Below are 14,865 nucleotides of genomic sequence, written 5' to 3'. Positions count from 1 at the left end.
ATTTTGGGGATCCGAAAAAGGGGGGAGGCAAGCAATTTTTGGCCAGCCGAGAGAGGGAGGCAAACGATTTTTGGCACACATTCATGGCTCTAAAAAGGCTCAGGATCTAGGAAAATTAATATAGGCCTATGCAAATTTTCTTGCTCGCTGCGCTCGCATAGACCCGATTTAAGGTTTGAAAATTGGGATCCCAAAATTTTAACATGTGCAAGAGGGGTAGGCCCATACGCAGGATTTCATTGGGGTGCTGATTTTGAAAAAGTGGACTTTTTTTTTTCAAGGGGGCGCTTTTTGTGAAAAGTGGACTTTCTTCCCAAAATTTTGACTTTTTTGTCCAAAAAGCGTAAAAACTTTTTGTATACTTTTCCAAATTGGGGGGGGGGTGCGTCGGATTTATGCCAAAACTCGCCCGGCCGTGCCAAAAATCTTTGCCCCCACCCCCCCTTGACGTGCCAAAATATCTTTCTTGATACCATTTCATTATACGATTTTTTTCTTATATTCTTTTTTTTTTCTCTTTCATTTGACACCACCCGGGGAGTCATACCTTAGTGGCATTTCGAGATAGGCCTATTATATACCTATTTCAGACCAAAAGGTTAGTCAGTCTGTAAGTAAATCAGTAAGTAGGCCTAAGTAAGATAGGCTGATACCATTTCATGGTTCAGCAAAAATAGGGGCCTCTGGCTGATAGATCCATGGACAAAATGGGGTGACAAACAATGTGTTCGGAAAACAGTTGGGTCTTTGGGTGATAGCGGCTGAAGGGGGTGGGGTTAACCCATGATCTTAACAATCCTACATACCCGGGGGGGTTCTTCCTGGTTGAAGGTATACGGGGATGTGCCACGGTTTTGGGGTACCTTTTCAGCGATTTTGGTATATCGATGGGTGGGTTTTCAGTGGATACCAATGCGCCCAATTGGGCGCATTTGGGCAAAAATGCCATTAAAGCGCCCAATTGTGGCACATTTGGGTGCTTTTTGGGTGCTTTTTCTTGAAAATTGGTATACTGATGGGTAGCAAAAACAGCAAAAAGTAGGTATAGAGAAAGTCAGCATCCGAAAGTCTGCGTGGCACACCCCCGTACAAATTTTTTCCCCGGGCCTACATAGGCTACGCGTCACCTCCACAACCCGGTGGGGTCACTGACTCTCATACCAAAGTGGTATGCATGCTCGTCCCAGCACCTCAAAAATCAGTGTAGAAAATTTCACCCCTTATTGGCGTAAGGCTCTGAAAATCTTAGCCATAAAATATGGCGTAATTTGGCGTAAGAAACTAAAATGGACCCCTAAATGGCGTAAACTCTAAAACAAACCCATTGAAGTTGAAAAAAGATACCCTAAACGTCGAAACTTTACCCGAAAAGCATCCTTTTTTCTAAAAACTTCGACGCCGCCACAAGGCCAAAATCGATCCTTTTTCGACATTTTTGGGGACGAGCATGCGTACCACTTTGGTATGCGAGTGACCCCCCCCAGGCTCCACAATAAACTACAACGGGAGTGACCCACAGGACAAGACAAATCACCCTGTCAATTATATAACAGAATAGTTTGCATAGATAAATAAATAATACTATATAGTCTGGTTATTACAAAAAGCCCAGAGTGGGTTTTAATTTATTTTTAGCGGGAATTTATGTAATTTACACAGCTGAAGTTGTGATAGTTGAGATACTACAATATCATGGTATAAAACAGAATGTTGGTCATTAGGCCTACTATTCCTGCATTACCCAAGTAAAACTTACTTAAAACAACTAGAGCTGAATCTAGATATTTCAACAATGCTAAATTAATGTTCAGGGCGTTTCGTTGGCTAAAATCTTAGAAATTGAAATTATAAATTCTGTTTCGTTGTGCAAATTATTTCAATTGATAATTACACCGCGCCGTCATGCATATAAAGCTTATTCCTTTTCTAATTAAGGGGGTACTATACACCCCTGCCCAATTTTGTACCTATTTTTGCATTTTTCTTAAAAATTATAGCATATTGTGGACAAGTAAGATATGTATATTATATAGGGGCAAGGACTACAACTACTGCACTACTGTATTTCAGCACAGACAACAGTTGTGGAGTTAGGGCTACTGTCAAAAATGAGGGAAACCAACATTTGATCAATAAATCAATAACTACTTGCTTTGAGTTGCTGAATTTTCAGTACAGTAGTTGTAGTCTTTGCCCCTATAATATACATATCTTACTTGTCACCAATATGCTATAATTTTTGATATAATTGCAAAAATAAGCACAAAATTGGCAAGGGGTGTAGTACCCCCTTAAGCTGCACGATAACCCTATTGAAAACTTAAAAAAGAAAAGAAACATATGTATTGGCTAAAGAAACGGAGTAAGACTCATCTGAGACACGTCTTCCAGCAACATGTCTTACCAAGGCACAAAATGTCTCAAAGCAATGATTGATGCCGCGTTTTTTCAGAGTATTTTATGCATTGTTTGCAGCATACAAAAACACACTAAAACGCATGTTTTGACCCTTCTTTCCGATCCCGCACTTCTTCCCAAAATTGGCCAACAATTAAAATTTTACTTTTACTGCCAGTTAGGTCCAAATAAAGGATTGAGCTATGTTTCATCTGGCAACAGTAGGTATTGGGGTGGTTTTTTTTTTTAATTAGTGCTATATTAGTGGGCTATTCCAAAATATAAGTACACACCACTATAAAGGAGTAACTTTTCAATAAAAGAAATGTTTGGATTTCCAAGTTTGCTTTCTGTAAAAGACTGGAATTCCAGATGCCAAAGTTACTGGGAAAAGCTTGGAAATGTAATTAAATGTATGAAAATGTCCAAAATGAGCTCCCAAATCTGCTGGATTTGTTTGCCTTTGGACACTTTTAAAAGTCTGGATTTCCAACATTCACGACCGGACAAAAAGTCCGGAAATCCAAACTCCTCTTTAGGGGGTGTGCATCTATTTTCTGGAATAGCCCATTATGATATCGGGAGTAAAATTGCTCTAAAATTGTCTGGATTATCATATGGTGCCATAATTTCTTATAACTTTATAACGAAATCGGCTTTACAACTCATTTATTGTTTACATCAATATATATCTTGAAATAATATGTTGCATTCAATGTTTGTTCACATACAAGAATAAATTATGTAAATTCACAGTCTTTAATTTACATCATAATAAAAATAATTACAATATACATTAAATATTATTATACATCATTTGCGAGCCATTATCATATACATCATTTAGCAATAAGGAAGCTCTTGTTAATCAGCTTTGTAGCAAAATACAACCCAGCAAACAAACCAATTCCCCATGTAAGGGACCGTTCACAAACACTTGTTAGGGGGCCTGATGCAAAAGGGGGCCCTGAAATTTTGAGGTCTGTAAAGGGGGGGGGGGCCGAAAATTTTTCGCGATGAAATTTGTTTGCATCAGCCCCCCCCCCATAACAAGTGTTTGTGAACGGCCCCTAATGTGCACAGATTGTGATGTCCCATACGTCCTGCGTGGACCCTGCGTTCATACAGCCTTTATACTATCTCTAGTCATGATCAGCTTACTGCTCCTTTGGCACAAGCCGGCTGGGATCGAGACCAACATCTATAGTTTGGTCAAAGGAGGGCGACAAACAAAAAATGCAGTGGTCTTCGGCAGACCTTATATCTAATTATTCAGTACAGCATGCTTTTGGTTAGGACTAAACCAAGATTAACATGCCACTTAATTGTATTTCAGTGCTTTCCTAATATTATGGTTGCCAAAAAAAAACTAATATTTTACGGACCACTATCATCATGACTTTATTTTCAAAATGATACTTTTTTATGGGGAAAATTAGTCGCATTGCATGAACCACGTCACGCAATTTCAACTTCTTCCGTGCGCATGTCTGTTGCTTTATTATAATGATTTCTTGCAAACAAAATGGATCATATTGGACTTTATTTCGTATGTTCTTGACTGTTTTTGGAGCGATTGCCGAATAGGGTGCAACTCTACTAGTCTTATTACAAAACTGCCCTACCCCAACCCTAAACTCCGTAAACGAGGACTGGACTCAAGTCTAGCAAGTTGCACCCTATTCGGTAATTTGTAAAACGGACACTTTTTCATTTTCTACGTTGTCCGCACGTTCATTTCGTACGTGCATAATCTTCAATGCTGGCAAAATAAGCGACAGACTTGCTCCGTCACAGGAGAGTGATTTTGAGAGAGACGGGCGTACGATCACGCCGCGGCGTTTGGATATCGCAACCTCACTAGTGTTCAGACATTCTACTCGATTGCTTTGTTATTGAAGAGTAGGCATGTACGTGTTTTTTCCTTCAACGATAATTCGCCATGCAGCGAAGTGTTACGTGTAATCCGATTATCACTATGTCAACTGGATCACGCTTTTGAGTTCTGCACCACGATCGAAATGATCGCAACACAAAGTCTATGGCATATATACATGTACCACCAATTTCAAAAGGTGCGTGATTCAGTTACCAAGGAGTTATGTAACAACTTCGCTGGCGAATTACACCGTATCTGTGCCGCACTAGCAGCATTGCATTTGGTGAAAATTTTACATGAGAATAGGGTAACAGTGTGGGTGTTTTTGTTTTGTTTTGTTGTTGTTGCTGGTCAATTTAGTGCGTTACCTGCACCTAACAGTTAATTCTAACCCAATCTAACCCAATGAATACACTATATGCAAAGCTTAACCATAACCTCCGGGGTCTCAGGTTTGGTTTAAGTGGGGTTATGTGTAGCCGGGACTCCGTAAAACTACCCGACTTTAAACAATTTTTTTTTTTCGAAAAACTCTTTTTGATTAAATTTTGAAAAAGCACCCTTTCTTAAACCTAAATGGCTGCAAATGCACCCGAATCTGTCGCACATCCCCGTTCCCTCATTTCCACTTAGAGCCCCGTCTTCAACTCTATATCATTGACGTGTCCTTTGATAAATTCCAGATGAACATTTAATTAAATCAACAACAGTTAGGGATGTGAACCCCTGCAAAACACATTGGCATTGCACTTATGTACTTTAATAAATTTGGATGTGTGCTAAGTCAAATGGTGGACAACAGTTTTTACAACACTCTGAAGGTGGGAAATACATAATAAATATCTTATACCCATAATATACAATATTAACAAAAATTGATGAATTGGGAAAAAATAGTCTCATATACAGTCATACACCCAGAGCATCATGACCTCCTCTTGGTGCGTTGAATTTCCCGGGAAATCGCAAGCAGGAATTTGTACAGGTGCCCTGCCCATTGTTCTACATTCGCCAGTGTATACCATTGGTACGTTAACTTGAAATGTACAGGTTCTTGGTGGACCACGTGTTGGGCGTCCGCTGGGGCGTCCGCGTCCATTTTGTCTTCGGTGTCGTCCTCCCTTATGTCTCCCTTCGTGTAATGACCTCTTTTCAACTTGATTTACCTGTAAGAATACATAAATAAGGAAGTAAAGCGTTAATAAAAGTGCAATCGCCAGAAATAAGAAGACCAATACTATGTCTATCCAGTACATTAGAGAATGAATTTGGAGAAATCCTTCTGATAATTACAAACACTCGTTGAGCAGCAAGACCTTCCCTCTAAGCTTTTAATCCGATAAGCTGATTATCTATTTGTTTTCATGAATTGGAAGGCATTCTTTGATGTATTACTGAGCTCAATCATCTGAAATTACTGGAGCGTGAGTCAGCCAGGCTGGTGCCTCAGCATAGTATTTTATTAACAGAAGGTTTTCTCCAAATTCATTTCCAAATGATTTTATTTAAACAAGAAGTGCATGTATCTCCAGCAAGGTGTTAGTATTCAGACCCAAGGCTAAACTGACACACATGTCTTTATACCTGCTACGCTACATTTTGTCAACCTTTGGCTTTACTTGAATGTACCAGCAAGTGCAGTAACACTGCCATGCAGCACTGTTGCTTCTTTACTTCCAAAAATGCATTTAAGGAAATATCTTGAATGTAAAATATAGTGTAAACTTTCCGTTTCCTGGTTAAACATGCAGATAAGATGGACATCATTATAAACTCCTCAACAAAAGTTTGGAAAGTTTTTTCAAGCATCTATATCTCAAATTATTTGTGTTATGTTCATGTCGTGTTGACTCCTGAATACAATGACACCACATTTGAAACAATCATCTTTTTCACGCCCGGCCTGAGGGTGATTGTGTCAAATGGGAAATACGAATAAAGTAACCATGGTAACTATCCATTCATATGCAACACGATATGAATATGACACAAATAATTTGAGATATATATAGTTGCTTGAAAAAACTTTTCAAACGTTTGTTGAGGGGTTTATTTGTTTACTTGAACATAACGTAACACAGAGGCGCACAATTGGCTGTGATTTACTTTTTTTTATGTCTAAACTATGCAAGGCATTAACAGCTGCTATCGGTGTGATAGCACTGATGGGTTGGCGCCAAGATAGTTGTTAACCTCCCGTTTGAAGCTCAGCCGATTCTAGTTAGAGGTACTTATATGGTACTATACACTAGTGTGTGTTCTTCCTACACTATAAATGTTGAATTTATTACTCCATTGCTGAGCGAAAAGCTCTACCTCATTGGCTAATCGCTTTCGCCCAGTGATGAAGTATAAATTCAGCTTTCAAGACAAGATCTGCTCCTGGTTTTATTCCCTTTATTTTGATTTCTAAAACTCAGAACTTGAAACGATGGGTTGTCATTGGAGGGTTTCTTGTAACATTTTTGAACAAAGATGGTTTATAATGGCGCGTTAACATTGATAACACGCTCTGTTCTTTTACAGTGACGTGATTTGAGATGTTTGGGTTGCAAAATGCAAAAAATTATTAAAAAAATAACTATTGCCAAAAACATGCATTGTATGCTGACCTTTGATTTTCAAGAGGTCATAGTTCAAAGACCTTTGGTTTTAGGTTGACACGATTTAGTATTTTGATGCAAACAAAGCAATTAGGGCATAGGCCTGCTTTTTGTAGGCATGTCAAATATCTTTTCTTTTTTTTTCCTTTTTTTTAATTTACCATGGTTTACCATGTAAGATGGGTTTGTTTGGGGGGTTGTGTAAAATGTTGACAATATCATAACAAATTGTATCAAGATTAGTACATGAGGCAAATGTTTCTTCATGGCCATTGAATAGCCATGTCAACTAATTTGCAGTGGCAGTACCCCGAATTTAAGTGTAAAGGAGCAAAGCCAAATTTTCTTCCCCATTTGTCTATTTTGGTCCCATGTTTTATAGTCATTTTATGACACTTTACCGGGCACTTTACTCTTTGTCGTCCCACTTTATCCCTGAACATGTTCTGGGGTGGCAACAGAGTGTGTACACTAAACACCATTTAGAATCAAAAACGTAGTACGAAACCCTCAAAACACTATGTGGCCTCTATCATGTCTATGCTACATGCAACCCACGTGAAAACGCGGGTATTTCATTAAATTTCATGTAATATAGCTACGCAGAGGTATAGCCTTAAATACAGGGTGTCCCAAAAATAAAACCCTCTCAATATGCTTGCGAAGATCTTGAAGGCTAGCTGGTGGTCCTCGCTCATAGACGTCGCTTTGGATTTGGCCACAAAGGAAGAAATCAAGTGAGGTCTGATGATCTTGCAGGCCATTCCAAACCATGACCCATCACATCCCAACCACTCTCTTTGCTATCCGTGGACAGAGTGAAAAACGGGTACTTTTCTTTAAAAGGGCATCTCTTCAAAAGTTATAAGCCGTATTTGTTTTGGTTTATTAAAGTTAACGATTGAAGGTTTCTTTACATAGGCCTTCCAAAATATATTTGATCCACCTTTCAGAATTGGAGAAAAAGAGGGCGCAATGAGGGTTCTGTTTTTATTGTGACACCCTGTATATATAAACTGCAAAGAACTTATCCTAAAAAAACTGATGAGAAAATAAGATATATTAGAGGTGTTTAAGTTTGGCACGTGATGGCATGAGGTGACTTGAGAGTACCAAAACTTCATAGCCTTTTGTATGTTGTGACGGGGATTCTAATCTCATCCCGTGGGCTATTTCATTACTTGAAAAACGGAAATACGCAGCTGGCGGCGGGCGGGGACTCAACTGAATCCGACAAATTGCCCCATTGCCCCTAAATTCCGGTCATTTAACCCGAATGGAAACAAATCACAGATTTATCAGAGAAACGTTACACCTCTAATTTAGTGATTGGAGATAGCACTCGTCTGCCATCAATATTACTATCACCTGTGTGAAACGACAAGAGTTAAATACCGGCTGATTTATGTAAAGAATATAACGTTGATTCTATATAGAGTGTGATTAATCAATCGTAAGTAAAATTACGCATCCTTAGTAGACTTGACAAAATATTACATTTGTAATGTCCGGTATAGACATTACTCATTAGCAATCTCATACTTGTAATTAGTAATCGAGGTGGTTAATGAGCGTTTCCAAATGAATTACACGTCAGACACGTTTTCTATTGGTCGTTTTGTTGAATACTTTTTAATCTGCAGGGGCAAGCAATATTTGGCAAGCTGAGAGCCCGGGCTGAGAGGGGTTCAACTTCAAGAGATTTTGGCACACACTAAATAAAACGCTCTAAAACGGCTTGGGAAAACAGTACGGATTTCTTGGTCGCTATACGCTCGCAATAAAATTATAGGTCTATTCCATTTGATATTTACAAATTAGGATCCCAAAAAGTAAATTGGCATTTTTGGCACGTCGTCAGTATCTAAATTACAGATTCGTGTAAAATGTCTTATTTTGTCTTAAATACACGGCTTTTGGCTGAACCACTCGCAGGCTATGTTAGCACATCTATGACAATGACAAAGGTACCAAAATCTGAATTTTGAGTTTACGATCGTCCGGATGAGCAAATCACTGAATGGGCCTTTAAGAAAACACCAAAAAAAAGAAGTGTAGACAACATTTCAGTTTCTGGGAGCAATAGCATCAGGTTAACATCATCACAAGTAACTGAATTAAAATGTTTATCGCCAAATAGCTGAACCAGGCATTATTTTCAAACCTTTGTAAGTTATAACACCGAATGTCTCTTGAACATAACGTAACTTATATACTTAACTCACAACCGATTTGGAAATCTTAACTTTCTCCACGCACTTTTGCGCGGCGAAAGTCTAATTGAGCACTTTATTAAAAGTGCTCAATAAAGCTTTTAAAAGTGTGCGGCGAAGGCCTAATTGAGCAGTTGAGCACTTAATTAAAAGTGCTCAATAAGGCTTTTAAAAGTACGCGCGAAAGTCTAATTGAGCACTTAATTAAAAGTGCTCAATAAGGTGCTTTTAGAAACGCAGGCGGGTGGTACGCATAAAGTATGCTACGCCAAGGTGAAGGTTTGAGTTGAAGGAAACTACCAAGTCTGGGTTTATTTTCATTGATAAAGGTTTGCATTACTAATTAGCTTATATGCCTAAAGATTTCTAAGTGTTTTGTTTTGATTACCAGATTGTCTGCAAAACCTCTTGACACTCCCACGATAATACATACTATGATTTAACTGGTTATTTTCATAGGTCTTAAAGCAAATTGTTTTAATTTTTACGTGTGTATAAACAGTCACGTGTATGTTACTATGGCCGCTCATTATCTGTTGCAAAGTTTTATTCTATCTATGATAATTTCTCTTTAAAGGAGTATTTCATGATCCTAGCATCCTCTTTTTATGACATTTTTCAATAGATATCTACGAAAAAAGCTTATTCCCCAAATTTCAGTGAATTGTATTTTCTGGTATACCAGAATGAAATTCAAATTTCACGATATCTTGGCTAAATGAATTAATCTGCTAGAATTGTTTTGTACATAAACATTATGTAGCCAGTGATTTCCAGTGATATAAAAATCTCAACTTTTTTTGAGAAAAGTGGGGGGATGATGCTGTGGATCACGAAATGCCCTTTTAATCTAACGAAATTAAAATAAATTTAAGATCCTATGTTATAAACAAACAGTAATTTTAATTTTTTTAAATTTAATTTTAATGAAGCACCATGTATACATGGCATACGACCACGTAGCTGCAAGTATCACACTGAAGCTACATTGTAGTCACACTACTTACTACACAAAAATGCCGACTCAAACCATAAATTCTATATACTCAAACTATGAAGGGGGAAAGCCAAATGCATCCACATCATGCTGGTGGTCGTGTGATGTTGTACATGAATACTACTTATATATTTAAATAGATGCTAGAAAACTGTTTTACATTGGACAATAAACATTATAAAACATTAATTAATTACCATGTCCAACATAACATGCTAATTCAATGACTTATATCAGTGATTTGCTCATCTAGAGGATCGTACAAATCATCCAAAATTCAGATGTTGGCACCTTGGTTGTCATAGATATGCCAATTGTAGATTGCAAGTGGTTGAGCCAGAAATCGTGTATTAAAGACAAAATGAGACATTTTACACGAATCTGTAATTTCTATACTTAAAAGGGCATTTCGTGATTCACAGCATCATCCCACACTTTTCAAAAAAAAAATTAAGATTTTTATACCACTGGAAACCACTGGTACAAAATGCTTATGTACAAAAATGTTCTTGCAGATTAATTCGTTTAGCAAAAATATCGTGAAATTTGAATTAGGTTCTGGTACATGTACATGTACATGTACATGCATAACTCGCCAACGCAATATCGGAATCAACTGAAATTTCGGGGAAAAACATTTTTCGTGGATATCTACTGAAAATGTCATAAAAAAAGAGGATACTATGATCACGAAATACTCCTTTAAGTATAGGACTAATCTATGCAGCCTATTTGAATAGGGCTTCAACTTTGTTAATACTGCCGTTTTCTGTTTGTGTGTTTGTTTGTTTTGCCATATTTTCCATAGCAAAAATGAGACGTGAGAAACATATTTTTTGTGAATGAATAGAACTTCTGTATAATGGATGCGTCATATTCGAATATATGTCATTGTCTCATTACATATTTAATTTAAAGGCCCATTCAGTGATTGCTCATCCAGACGATCGTAAAAATCATCAAAATTCAGATTTTGGTACCTTTGTCATTGTCATAAATGTGCTAACATAGCCTGCGAGTGGTTCAGCCGAAAGCCGTGTATTTAAGACAAAATAAGACATTTTACACGAATCTGTAATTTAGATACTGGAATTTAGATACTGACAGTATCTAAATTAGCTACGTGTATTTGAATGGGGCTTCAACTTCGTTAGTACTGCTGTTTTCTTCGTTTTTTGCCAAATTTGTCATTTCAAAAATACCAAATGACAATTTGAATGACTTATCCTTCACTTTTAAGCAACTGATGTGTGTCCGTGCTGAGTATCATTATTCAAAAGCATTGGTAGTTATCATTTCTTACAATTAGCAAATTCTACACAAACAATGCTTTTTAAAAAACGTGTTGTAAAAAGATGTAACAAATAATAAACAATGTTGATCGTTTAATTCTGTTCTATGGCACAATACATGAAGTAAATTGTGTTGTGTTTTACTAAATTCATGACAAGAAAAGTTCAAGCGATATAAGTAAGCCATAAATACAAATTACTATTCAGACCATTATAATAAGATATAAGATAATGTACAATGTATTAAATAATACACACAAAGTTTTACATACCAGATTTGTGATCATTGTTTCAGCTGATTCTTGTCCAGTTTCTAAATAACGTCTCAGGAGAACTTGTAATATTTTCATTTGAATCTCTGAAAGTGGTCCTTCATCGGCAATGTCTACAAAGATATCTTCTGCTTGCGATGAATTGTTTTGAGGTTGCATCACATTGTATTCTATTTGCTCTGGTTCTTTTAACTGTTCTAAATGTGATGAGTCTGTTTGATGTGTGAAAGGAAGATGTGATGTGAAGATGTCACTTTGTTGATGTTGCTGTTGTTGCTGTTGCTGATGACCTGTAAGAGTTCTTAGCACAGTCCATCCTGATGTAAGTTGAAGGCAGGCAAGGATGCAGACCACAACTGCCATCCAGCCTTCAACGTGATTACCTTCTCGCATCATAGTCATTTGTCAATATTGTGTCAATTTAAAAACAAATCTTTGCCACTTTCTGAGCAGGTTTCTGCGTTTCTAACTGCCTTTCTGGATCGCCGATGATGTCTGATATATGTTGTGTTGTATTCATATAAATCTGCAAAAGTAACAAGTAATCAGAATAATTTACCAATGAGTAAAAGAACAAGCCCGCGAAATATATACTAAGTAAAATAAACATAAACAACCTATAAATATAGTACATTATAAATATAAACATAAACAACCTGTAAATAATAGTACATTATCATAGTATTATACAAGAATACTTAAGATTAATCACATTGATAGTGATATTAAAAAGCAATTAATCAATGAACTTTTTCAGAAAGAATCATGCTTTTTCTGCTCAATAGTAGCTGTTCGCATCTTTTCTATAGCTCATCGGAATAAACACGTGGGTTTACTACATATCACGTTAACCATTGAGCGTGTGGAGTAGTAAACTATAGTAAATAATAGTAAAGTCATAAGCGTTATTCTCACCGTCACTTGCCGAAACAGATCAAAAGCAGCATCCTCACAGTTGAAAACGGAGTTACCAAGACTATATATATTCTGTGTTTCTTCATCAGAATTTGATCTTTAAATTTCGCTGATATACTAAAATAATCTCAAAGATGCTCTTGTTTATATACCAAGCAAGTCACACACCGTGATTTCTCAGCCCAACCCATTTCAGTGATAATTTTTTACTACGTAAACAAAGGTAAATGCCACTATACCTTGAATGGATGACGGATTCAGCCAATCACAATTGAGCCAGAAATTGGCGCGAGTAACAGGCCATTCATAGGTTTTGGAAGAATTCATTTTGCTAAAGGGAAGGATTTGGCAGACGATCATATGAGTAAAGGTAAGTTGATAGTAGTAGTATGCTTACAAATTGCCGGAAATAACTTAGCAAGACCTAGTTAACTTTGCTGGCTTAATTTGTCGAGGCCTGGGGTGAACGATCGCCTTCGAGAGCTACTAGTATACCTGCTATGTAAAGGCCGAAATGTAAACAGTAAGATTTTGTTAGCATATAACGCATTTTTGTGGTTCTTTGACAAAATGGGTCATGTTGATAGGGAAACGAGATTTCCTATAATATGACGTTTAATGACCTGAATTGGCTTTTATGATTTGAAGTTGGTCAATAAACTCACCCCATTTAATAAGAAATTATATTTATGTTCATGTAACCGCAAGACGTTATCAATGCATATTTGAACCAAAAAAGACCATTGATTCAAAAAAGATTACCCTTAAGGCAAGTTAAGTCAATCTGGACACAGATAAATTGTCCATTTTTTGTTCAGTGCATAATTCTCAGGATAATTCTATAAATTACGGAATCAAGTTCACGAACTGTCACAATACAATTTGTTCGGTTACTGACGCTACTGTTTATTTTATGTGGTCATTTATATCGTCAAGGGCGTAAATCCATTTTGGAAAGTGGGGAACGCTATTGTCCTGATTATTTATTGAAACTTTTAGTACGTCGACTCGCCAATACCGACGTAGGGGGGATGTGCCAGGGAGGTAAATAAGGATAATTTACTGGGCGGACAATTTAATTTATTTTTGCCCTCAAATGAGTGAAAATAATTTACTGGGTGGGCAGCTGTAATTAACGGCATCCAGGCTTCTGGATTTTCGAAAATGAGACTTGTTTTGCGTAGAAATCAATCGGACTTTTACCTCTAAGTGGACCTTTGATGGTTCTTTTATCATACCTTTTCGAGGAAATGGACCTTTGTGATTTTCCCCCAAATTTTGACCTTTTTCTCAAGTATTTTAACACTTTGAAAGTAACTGGGTTTGTTTGAAACCTGTTTTTGCCGGCAAAGTGGCAAGTTTTTGACATTTTTGCCGTTATAAAAAGATTTCGTTTTAGTCTTCTTAAGGAGACTTCATAGTAGTCGTTTTAAGGAGACTTCATAGTAACTCATAGTATTCTTCTTAAGGAGACTTCAGTATAGTCTTCTTAAGGAGACTTCATAGTACTCTTTTTAAGGAGACTTCATCGTAACTCAATAGTAGTCTTCTTAAGGAGATTTCATAATAGTCGTCTTAAGGAGACTTCATAGTACTCTTTTTAAGGAGACTTCATCGTAACTCAATAGTAGTCTTCTTAAGGAGATTTCATAATAGTCGTCTTAAGGAGACTTCATAGTAGCCTTGTTAAGAAGACTTCATAGTATTCTTCTTAAGGAGACTTCATACTAGTCTTTTTAAAGAGACGTCATACTAGTCTTCTTAAAGAGACTTCATACTAGTCTTCTTAAAGAGACTTCATACTAGTCTTCTTAAGGAGACTTCATAGTAGTCTTCTTAAGGACACTTCATATTAGTCTTCAGAAGACTTCATAGTAGTCTTCTTATGGAGACTTCATAGCAAACTTCTTAAGGAGACCTCATGGTAGCCTTCTTAAGGAAACTTCACAGTACTCTTCTTAAGGAGACTTCATATTAGTCTTCTTAAGGATACTTCATAGTAGCCTTCTTAAGGAGATCTCAGTGTAGTCTTCTTAAGGACACTTTATACTAGTCTTCTTAAGAAGACTTCATAGTAGTCTTCTTATGGAGACTTCATAGTAGTCTTCTTAAGGATACTTCATAGTAGCCTAAGACTTCATAGAAGTCTTCTTAAGGAGACTTCATAGTAGCCTTCTTAAGGAGACTTCATAGTAATTAACCTTCTTAAGGAGACCTCGACACCTCGTGGTAGCCTTCTTAAGGAAACTTCATAGTAGTCTTCTTAAGGAGACTTCATAGTAGCCTTCTTAAGGAGA

General features: G+C 37.0%; 1 protein-coding gene across 1 annotated transcript; it reads right to left on the bottom strand.

Annotated features, from left to right (window-relative positions):
• Nucleotides 1-3,414: 3,414 nt before the first annotated feature.
• On the bottom strand, nt 3,415-12,679 carry LOC140148324 (uncharacterized). The gene is made up of 3 exons (XM_072170238.1): nt 12,569-12,679; nt 11,654-12,179; nt 3,415-5,442 (listed from the first exon to the last, which is right to left on the bottom strand). Exons 2-3 carry the CDS (start codon nt 12,053-12,055, stop codon nt 5,176-5,178), a joined length of 669 nt encoding a protein of 222 aa, XP_072026339.1. The 5' UTR covers nt 12,056-12,179; nt 12,569-12,679; the 3' UTR covers nt 3,415-5,175.
• Between the last annotated feature and the right edge of the window lie 2,186 nt (nt 12,680-14,865).

The sequence above is a fragment of the Amphiura filiformis genome, chromosome 1 (assembly GCF_039555335.1).
Source record: "Amphiura filiformis chromosome 1, Afil_fr2py, whole genome shotgun sequence".
Classification (NCBI taxonomy): domain Eukaryota; kingdom Metazoa; phylum Echinodermata; class Ophiuroidea; order Amphilepidida; family Amphiuridae; genus Amphiura; species Amphiura filiformis.
This window is presented reverse-complemented; position numbering and strand designations above follow the sequence as displayed.

Coding starts and splice junctions, on each gene's coding strand:
- LOC140148324 (XM_072170238.1), bottom strand. CDS start 12,055: ATGACTATGATGCGAGAAGGTAATCACGTTGAAGGCTGGATGGCAGTT. Junction 5,443..11,653: donor AAACAATGATCACAAATCTG/GTATGTAAAACT, acceptor GTATTCTTACAG/GTAAATCAAGTTGAAAAGAG.